At 45.5% G+C, this 10,731-nt stretch overlaps 1 protein-coding gene across 1 annotated transcript; it reads left to right on the top strand.

Annotated features, from left to right (window-relative positions):
• Window positions 4,468-10,524, top strand: RPTN (repetin). Its single transcript, XM_005677580.2, has 3 exons — window positions 4,468-4,505; window positions 5,772-5,929; window positions 6,683-10,524. Exons 2-3 carry the CDS (start codon window positions 5,792-5,794, stop codon window positions 9,773-9,775), a joined length of 3,231 nt encoding a protein of 1,076 aa, XP_005677637.2. The 5' UTR covers window positions 4,468-4,505; window positions 5,772-5,791; the 3' UTR covers window positions 9,776-10,524.

The raw sequence follows: 10,731 nt of genomic DNA, 5'->3' as shown, positions 1-10,731 counted from the left end.
ATATAAGCGTCCATCTTGTCTCCCCCAATAGATTACAAGCTCCTGCAGTGCAGTACCATTTAGGTACTGGAGAAGCACAGGAAAATAAATATTTGACTGGTTAAGCATGAGGAGGTTCCCCTTGCAAGGTTGGATTCCTTCACAGCGTGTCATTAAGAAGTTACTTTGTTCTTACTCACTTCAGCTTTTGTGGAAAGCTATGTCTCTCATTGGAGAGTAGATGAAGTCCTGTTCCAATGGAAACACTGTTACACAGAGATTGCCAACAAGGCCTTAGGAATCAAGAAGAAGCTGCAGGACCTTAAGCAAATTATTTATCCCTCTCTGAACCTCAGCTATCTTGTTTGAAAACTGATAATCCCTGCCTCATGGAGTTGTTGTGGAATTAAACAAGACATCATATATGAAATGCTTAACATAGACCCTAGCACAATAAACTGCAGTTTAAAAGCATCTTGCCTTTGAGACAACATGTCAACACTCCAACATGAATTTAAATAAAAGAAGCAAAACACATTGAAAAACAATGAATAAAAACAGCATTGGTCTTCATGCAATTTACAACACTAACAGAACACCATAACTGTCCTCTAGTTTCCTGCAGAGGAAGACTGAGGAACACAAAGTTCTTAGCCCTTTATCAAATTCATGAACAGAGTAAAGTTAAAATATAACCTCTGAAAGAAAAGTGAAAGTGAAGTCGCTCAGTCATGTCTGACTCTTTGCGACCCCATAGACTGTAGCTAGCAGGCTCCTCTGTCCACGGGATTTTCCAGGCAATAGTACTGGAGTGGATTGTCATAACCTCTGAAGCCCCTACTAATTCTAAGACTGCAATCACAGCATCTTAGAATGCTAATGCCACAAAAAAAGTTTAGAGATTAGTCCAACACTCTCCTCTAGTAGACAAATTCAAGACCAAGAGATTAAGCGATTTGCCCCAAATGACCCAGTCTGTTCGATGATTTCTTCAAATAAGTGCTATTTCTAGCCCCTGCATTCTTCTTTTTTCCCTCTAATTAACCTCTCTCAATACTCTTATCAATGACAGGAGCAATTTCACTGCAGAGAAGGAGCCTGTGTTTCCCATCCTTCAGTGAGACTGAAAGTTCACTTAAGGACAAAGACTGTGTCTTTTATCTCAATGACTACAAAATGGCTCTCCATATTCTCACAAATCCCCACTGAGTAAGTGATTGAGCAACATAAACAGTTATCTGCTTGTCTTATAGGAACTTCCTAAGTGTTAAGTGCGTGCAGACATAGCAGATCCTACTGTTAAGAACATAATCTCTCTCTCAACTACAACATCAGGCAGAGAACTCTTCATCAAACCCGAAGAAACAGTTCCTAGGGAGCCCTGGAAGATGCCAACAGAAAGGAGCCTCAACTTTGCCCCTTTCTGTCACAGTAGCTGTTGTCTTTAACCTCTATTCACTTCACCTCTACTCCCTTTACTTATCTCTGGGGTCACCGAAACTTCTCTAGGTTTTTGGTTCTAATAGACATATTAGAGGAGACATAACTCATAAGTTGAGACACAAAAGCAGAAGGAGAATATTTACATGACCCAGCTCTCAGTATGAAAGTTGTGACCAGCTCTGCAAGAACTCCAGCAGCAGAGGGTGCAAGAATGTCAGTGAAGGAGCGGAATCTTCCACCCTGCTCGGCCCACTTCAGAGGTCACATTTCTTTAGTACCCGCCAGTTACACAGGCTTGAAGATTTGGAGCTCCCTATCTCCTGAGTTCTCCACCTTCCCTTTAATGTCCCCAAATCCCATCTTTCCTTCTATCATTTGCTGTTGCTGTTGTCATTGTTCAGTCCCCCAGTCATGTCTGACCCTTCGCAACCCCATGGTCTGCAGCATGCCAGGCCTCTCTGACCCTCACCATCTCCTGGAGTTTGCCCAAGTTCATGTCCAGTGCATCAGTGACGCCATCCAGCCATCTCATCCTCTAATGTCCTCTTCTCCTTCTTCTGCCCTCTTCTCCTATCATCCGCTACCTCCCTATCATTCTGAACCTCTACATCCAGGTCAAAGCCCTTATCACTTTCCACATGGGTCATACAACAAACCCCTAACTGGTCTCCCTTCTTGGACGTTCCTCTTTCCAATCCATCCTGGACAGCACAGTCTAGAGGGAGACAGCCGGCAACCTCATCACAGTCAGGTTAACTGACCACCTTCCCTCAAACAATGTTTTGATCATGTCACTTTCTTGACTAAAATGTTCTCTGCTCCCCATTTTCTCATTAAAATAAACCTGAAAGCAGGCTCCAAAGCTGCCTCAGAGAACATGTAAGAAAGCATACTGAGCTGGGTAAGGGAATAAGGATTCCAGGCCTGGCTTTAGCCAAAGCCCTATGAGACCCTTGGCAAAGTCACTCAGTCTATCTGGATCTCAGTTTCCTCATCTGTAAAATTAGGAGGCTAAGGCTATATTTCCTTTCAGATCCAAAATTCTGTAATTCTACTCTTTTGTATACTCTCTGCTCTAGCCAGACTCACCAACTCACTCTAATCCAAACACACCCTATGAATTCTCACCTTTGTACCTTTGGTCTTTCCCTTCTCCCACCAGGATTTCTCCATTTTCTCATGCCCACCTGAATCTTCAAGGAACAACATAAACCCCCACCTTCTAAGGGAAGCCTAGGCTCAGCCCATGATGATTCCATATGCTCCTGGGGTTGCTAACACTCAGCACTTCTCCTGTCTTGCTCCTTGTGCTCAAAATCCTTCTGTATGTGAAGGTACTTTACTAGAACTAGACCAAAATATCTCTGTTCTTTTGTGATTCCTTTTCAGAATCCTGAGCACACAGTGAATAATAGCAAGTGTCATCACTAAAAACTGATTGAGGTACAGATACCTAGGAAAAAGTCCAACCACGGATCTAGATGTAAGACAAATTAGAAAGGAGAGGTAACTCTAAATTTCTTTTTTACACAAGACTTTCAAATGCCTCCATAATTCAATAGTTCATTTACTCCATAAACATTTACTAAGAATCTCCTGTTTTGAGACATTGCTGGCATGTCACAGGTGCAGAGATGGGAATAGAGACTCAGGTCTCTGACAAGTGGCTCTATTCACAGATATCATGAACTTCGACATTGTCCTTCAATTCTAACTTTTTAGCAAGAATTTAAAAGTATCCGGTGGTGGCAACTCCACCATCATCACATCCCTCCATTACAAAATTGGCCATATATCTAATTCTCCCTCTAGCCTCCAGAGCTGTTAAATGAAAAAAATTTTAAAGGGACTACCCTGGCGGTCCAGTGGTTAAGAAGGCACCTGCTGGTGCATGGGACACAGGCTTGATCCCTGGTCCAGGAAGATCCCACATGTTGCAGAGCAACTAAGCCCATGTACCACAACTACTGAAGCCCAAGCATCTGGGGCCCATGGCGCCACAAGAGAAGGCACCACAACGAGAAGCCACCACAATGAGCAGCCAAGGCACCATAACAAAGAGAAGCCCCCACTCACAGCAACTAGAGAAAGCCTACGCACAGCAATGAAGACCCAGCACAGTCTAAAATAAATAAATAATTTTTTAAAAACCAGAAATATAAAAAATATTAAAAATAGATCAATAGATTAAAATACACATATTCACTTCCACTGGGCTTCCCAGTGGTAAAGAATCTGCCTGCCAATGCAGGAGACATGGGCTCAATCCTTGGGTCAAGATGATGCCCTGGAGAACGAGGATGATACTGTCTCCTACGTTCATGCCTGGAAAATGCCATGGACAGAGGAGCCTGATGGCTACAGTCCATGGGGTTGAAAGAGTCAGACATGACCAAGCATGCACGCGTGCGCGCACACACACACACACACACACACGCACACACCAACATTAGCAAAACAACCTGAAACAAATCTCTTCCAATAATTATGTCCTGGCTCTCCACCTAGAGTCAGATTTTTGTGCCGTGATCTGATTAGTATCCTTCTTTGGTATGATTTGACTGCTGCCTTCCATTAGTCTTGATAAGTAACACATGCTAAGGATGTACTTGGCCCATGCCTCTGTCTTTTGGGACCCCTGCTGCAGGCATGACTGGAGAAGGAAATGGCAACCCACTCCAGTGTTCTTGCCTGGAGAATCCCAGGGACAGGGGAGCCTGGTGGGCTGCCGTCTATGGGGTCACACAGCGTTGGACACGACTGAAGCAACTTAGCAGCAGCAGCAGCAGCTGCATGCATGCCTCCACATACACTCCCCTAATTAATGGGGCCAAGACTTGAACGGTGTCACCTACTGTGATGACAAGTTTCATGAGTAAATGGGGGAAGTAAATAAATCAAACGGTTTGCAGAAGGAGAGGTCAAGCTGGGCTGGGCCCAGAGTGATTCAGGTTCTGCCACAGAATGGGTGTCTCCTGGGATGGTCTAGTAGGACAATTAAAACCCCTATAAATAGGATGGGTTTACAGGTGTCCAGTATCCTCTCCGGCTTCTGAATCTTCTGTTGATACCTCCTCAAGCAGGTAAGACATGCATGGGGAAGCAACAGCAGAATCCAAGAGCCTCTTGGTAGGGGCTGTGACATGCTGGGCTGGGGAGGTACCCTGTGGCCTTAGGTACCTTCCTGCTTCCTTTTTTGCCTCTATCTGAGAATATGATAGCTCACAGGGATGGGGGGAGGGATGTACTTCTGAGTCTGTAAAATACACATGCCATTATTTCTGTGTCCTAGGTATCCCAAAATGAAGGACTAGAACTCTCAGTGGATAAATTAGTCCCCCATAGTGGATCATTTCCCTTTTGTGTAAATTAGGCCAGACCCAAGAGTTTAGGGCTCATTAGGGCCAAGGCCCCAGACCATGGGACCACAATAATATTCAAGTATCACTGCAATGAATTGCCATAAGGGACTCTGCTTGTGTCCTGCAATTCATCATTTGTCACTTATCCCTAGAGGCATCAATGGCATGCTTTTAGAAATCCAGTGTGCTGTGCAGCTAGGACTTCAGTCTAGAGGCCTGCAAACTCAGTAACTAGAATTTTTACATCATAGAAGAAATATTATTGAGATGGAGATTCCAGAAGACTCCAGCCTCCCAACATGGCTATGTAAACCTATCTGACTGTACAGATTTCTTCTCATCTATGCAGTTAATTTAGCTTGCTATTTTTATCTAGAACAGTTTTTGTATCCACTTACTCTACTTGCAATATATTTATAATATTCCAACATGACTATCTAGGCCAGAAGCACTTGCTGGAATTTAGTCTCTCAGAAAGCTTCCTTGGCACATGGCAAGAGACCTCTAGCCTTCTTCCCCACCTAAGTGAAGCTCATCAGAAGACTGAGGCCTTATCAGAAGGATCCATTGAGTGCCCTCTTCAGTGTGCTGGTCATTGGTAGAAAATTGTGCCTTATCATACTGGCTTCTGGCCCTACCTCTATGGCCTTCCTGATCTCCCTTCCTTTTTGTCCTAATATGAGTGTTTCAATCAAGCAAGTCCCATCTGAAGTAGAAGACAGAGCATATAAAATCCTTATAATATTTTGTATTCTAGGATATCATCTCTTTCTATAGCAGGGGACACATAGTTTTCACCTTTATTCCATTGAACACATGATATTTGGAGTCTGACTGTGGGTCAGAGAGAGTAAAGAGTATAGCTAACAATGAGCTCTGTCATTTCTTAAACCTTTTTCCCTGACCAAAAGGGGCCACTTTTCCTCTGGAAATGCTGTCTCCTGGTCTTCATTGTAAATACAGACAATATAATGTTTCTTCTTTTAGGTTCCTCCATCTTTGCCAAAATGACCGAACTCCTGAACAGCATACTCACCGTGATTAAGGTGTTCCAGAGATATGCCAAAGAGAATGGGGACTCCACCTCACTATGCAAGGAAGAGTTGAAGCAGCTGCTCTTGGCTGAGTTTGGAAACATCCTCAGGGTAAGATGCTCAGACTTTGAGCCCCATGGAGACAAGTGTGAATTACAGTGATGCCTGCCTTTAGAACGTCCTGCTTTTTGTTTTATTTGTTCATGACCTACCCTATAACTAAAAGAATTTCAGGCAGCTCCTTAGTAGTTCTCTTCCAGCACACACACACACACACACACACACACACACACACACACACACCCCTCCTTGTATTTTTATTCAAACAAGAGGGAGTACAGCTTCAGGCTGGAAATCATTTCTCAGGAGAAAATCTGAGATTTGTACCTTGATTTCCATATTTAAGTGCTGTCCACACATCTCATTCATTAGTTTGTTCAGTAAAGAGTCACTGAACATCTACTACCTACCAGCACCATTCTGGGCACTGGGGATACAAACATGAATAAAACCAGCTTTCCCTCCCTCCAGGATCTCACAGTGTGGTTAGAAAAAACAGATGAACAAACAATTACAACATAGCACGGGATGGAATGGGATAGCTTCTTCAAATGATTCAAAGTAATTATTAATGAAGCCGATTTTAAATAAGTGTATCTATCCCTATTGTCATGCTCCCATTGGTCCAGCAAGGGATGAGATTCTGAGAACCAGCTTATCAAAGACTAGAACCAAGCATGGGCCACTTTAGATTAGTGATTTCTCAATCGAAGGTTTATGCAGGACTAAATGGACTGGGGCACAGATACTGACACTATCCATAGGAGAACATCTGATTTTTTTGCTTGTTTTATCTTTGCACAGAGACCAAATGACCCAGAGACTGTGGAAACCATCTTGAGCCTCTTGGATAGAAACAGAAATGAGCATGTTGATTTTCATGAATATCTCCTGATGGTGTTCCAGTTGGCCCAAGCCTGCTATCATAGGCTGGATAATGAATCATATGGAGATAGAACCTCTCAGCAAGAAAGGAAGCAGGAAGGAACACAAGGCCATACTTTTCCAAGAAATACAGGCAGACAACACAAGAGGAGGCATGAGGGAGAAAGGCAGGATTCCTGCCACAGTCAGTCTGAGAAACAAAGCCAGGATACCCACCAAGATCAGTCTGAGAGACCAGACAGGGACTCTCTCTATGGTCAGTCTGAGGGCCAAGACAGGGACTCCCACTATGGGCAGACTCAGAGACCAGACAGAGACTCCCACTATGGGCAGACTCAGAGACCAGACAGGGACTCCCGCTATGGGCAGACTCAGAGACCAGACAGGGACTCCCACTATGGGCAGACTCAGAGACCAGACAGGGACTCCCACTATGGGCAGACTCAGAGACCAGACAGGGACTCCCACTATGGGCAGACTGAGGGACAGGGTCAGGACTCCAGGTCTGGTCAAAGACTGAGTAATAAATCTGGCAGTGGCAATCCTGAAAGACAGGGCTATGTCTTTGCCCTAAATCAGTATGAGAAACAACTTCAAGATTCTCATTATGGCCAACCTGATAGGCTTGGACAACAGTCAAGCTATGGCCAGTCTGGAAGACTTAGAGAGGACCCTCAGTATAGCCACACAAACCAACAGGAATCAGGCTCTTATAATGAACAGTCTGGAAGGCTGGGTCAGGAATCAGGCTGCGGTCAGAGAAATAGGCAAGAATTGGATTCTCACTATGGCCAGACAGACAGACAAGGTCTGAGCGCTCACTATAGCCAGACAAGGCCAGAGAGACAAGGCCAGAGTTACCATTATGATCAGACAGACAGACAAGGCCAGAGCTCTCAATCTGGTCAGACCGACAGACAAGGCCTGAACTCTCACTATGGGCATATGGACAGACAAGGCCTGAGCTCTCACTATGATCAGACGGACAGACAAGGCCTGAGCTCTCACTATGGTCAGATGGACAGACAAGGCCTGAGCTCTCACTATGGTCAGACGGACAGACAAGGCCTGAGCTCTCACTATGGTCAGACGGACAGACAAGTCCTGAGCTCTCACTATGGTCAGACAGACAGACAAGGCCTGAGCTCTCACTATGGTCAGACAGACAGACAAGGCCTGAGCTCTCACTATGGTCAGACCGACAGACAAGGCCTGGGCTCTCACTATGGTCAGACAGACAGACAAGGCCAGATTTCCCACTATGGTGAGACAGACAGACAAGGCCTGAGCACTCGATATAGCCAGACAGACAAACAAGGTGTGAACTCTCAACACGGTCAGTCAGAGACTGGGGAAACTAGGCAAAATAGGTGCTTCCAAGGGAGCGAGGGAACAAGCAGAGACTCACATGCTGAGCAATCAGGAAGGCCAGGAAGACCAAGCCAACAGACTCAAGGACAGGAAGTAAACCAAAATCAGGGACAGAGACCCCAGACTAGGGAAGAGCAACAGAACAGTCGCCAGGCATGGGAGTCTGAAGAGGATACTCAACACAAACTAGTAGCACAAATTCAGCAAGAAAGGCCACCCTGTCACAAAGGGAGAGACTGGCAGTCACACAGTAGTGAGCAGGGCCACAGACAGGCCCAGACCAGGCAGAGTCACGGTGAGAAGCAGAGCCACCAGGCAGAGGAAGAGCAGGACCACCAAAGCTGCGGTAGACACAGTCATGAGGGTCAGGAAACTCCATGTGAGACATGGGACAGGGAAACCTGTGAAGATGAGCAGACCCGTCAGAGACGAGACAGGCAAACCCATGAAGATGAGCAGACTGGTCAGAGACGAGACAGGCAAACCCATGAAGATGAGCAGACCCGTCAGAGACGAGACAGGCAAACCCATGAGGATGAGCAGACTGGTCAGAGAAGAGACAGGCAGACTCGTGAGGATCAGCAGACCTGTCAGCGACGAGACAGGCAAACCCATGAAGATGAGCAGACCCATCAGAGACGAGACAGGCAAACCCATGAGGATGAGCAGACCCATCAGCGACAAGACAGGCAGACTCGTGAGGATCAGCAGGCTGGTCAGAGTCAAGACAGGCAAACCCATGAAGATAAGCAGATCCATCAGAGACAAGACAGGCAAACCCATGAAGATGAGCAGACTGGTCAGAGACGAGATAGGCAGACTCGTGAGGATCCACAGACCCATCAGCGACGAGACAGGCAAACCCATGAAGATGAGCAGACCCGTCAGAGACAAGACAGGCAAACACGTGAAGATGAGCAGACCTGTCAGCAACGAGACAGGCAAACCCATGAAGATGAGCAGGCCCATCAGAGAAGAGACAGGCAGACTCGTGAAGATGAGCAGACCCATCAGCAACGAGACAGGCAAACCCATGAAGATGAGCAGACCCGTCAGAGACAAGACAGGCAGATTCGTGAGGATCAGCAGACCCGTCAGAGACGAGACAGGCAAACCCATGAAGATGAGCAGGCCCATCAGAGAAGAGACAGGCAGACTCGTGAAGATCAGCAGACTGGTCAGAGACGAGACAGGCCGACTCGTGAGGATCAGCAGACAGATCAGAGACAAGACAGGCAAACCCATGAAGATGAGCAGACCCATCAGAGACGAGACAGGCAGACTCATGAGGATCAGCAGACCCATCAGAGACGAGACAGGCAAACCCATGAAGAGGATCAAAACTGTCGACGACAACAGGATCAGCAAACCCATAAGGATAAAGAGAGGTATCAAGAGTCCCAGTATCAACAATCCCAAGGGACCCAGCAAGGATATGCCAACAGAGAAAAATTCCATATGAATGAAGATGGCCAAAGTCCAAGCTCCCAAGGAAGACGCAGTGACCTGGCCTTCCATCCAACCCAGAATGCTGGGAGGCCCCAAAGAAGAGAACAGGGTGGAAGTCATCCTATCAAGGCAACTATTGCTCCCAATCCACTCTATGACTACGTACAAGAGCAGAAAGGGGTTAGGCACTAGGCTGTGCATTGCACCAAGAGCTAAAGCAACACGAAGCCAAGGAAGAAATCTACACATCAAGTTCATCCTTACTTCTGCTTAAGAGATTGAAAATGTGTATCTTCATTCTCTCCTCTACTCTATCTAACCACAAGGATGCTTTTAGGAACTAGTATTCACTTCTAGGGCATTTCAGTTCTTTGATCAGCAATTCCAGTGCTCTGGTTGGGTAAAATCTGAGTGGTAAATTGGGTGAAATAATCAGATCCCAATTTTGATTAATTTGGGGATTTAAATCATTTCCTGGTTTGTTCTCTGTATAGGTGGGACAGGATTGGATCATTGAAAGGTAGGAATTTCACTCAAAAGTTCAGAAACAGGAAAGGCATTCTGAAGATACACATTATAACCTGAGGAAAGGACACCAGGACTTAGAGAGCTCTTGTGGCTAAACCATCAAGAATTGCAAGCCTTGTAGCCTACACTAAAATGAAATACAGTGAGAGGCTGCTAGACGTCCACAACACCCCCATGCCCATGTCTCTACCCCTCATCAAGACTGGCCACTGAGCTATCATGAGAGCTGATTGGACTGATTCCAGTTTGATGCCTTTTAGTTTCTGATCACATGAAACAGCAAACATTTCATCTGTTCGCAGATTCCAACAAGCCAACACTGTTGATCCCTAGGTCCTGGAGCCTGAAAACCTTTCATGAGAAAGTCTATGGAATTGTATTAAAATACCCAATAAATGATTGGTGAGCATCAACCTCAGTGACTCTTTTCCTTCTTCACTATGGGGCCATCCTATCTTCACTTGTGGGCATTTTCCAAGGATAAGAAATCATTTCTCCACTTTTAAGATCTCTTTGTTCTTTGAGCTCCTGAGCACTTAAAAAAATAAGAATTAATATGAAACAAATAACAAGGAGTCAAAAGGAACTTATCTAAACATCATCTTCAGTTCCTTCCCCTG

The sequence above is a fragment of the Capra hircus genome, chromosome 3, assembly GCF_001704415.2.
Source record: "Capra hircus breed San Clemente chromosome 3, ASM170441v1, whole genome shotgun sequence".
In the NCBI taxonomy this organism is placed as follows: Eukaryota; Metazoa; Chordata; class Mammalia; order Artiodactyla; family Bovidae; genus Capra; species Capra hircus.
This window is presented reverse-complemented; position numbering and strand designations above follow the sequence as displayed.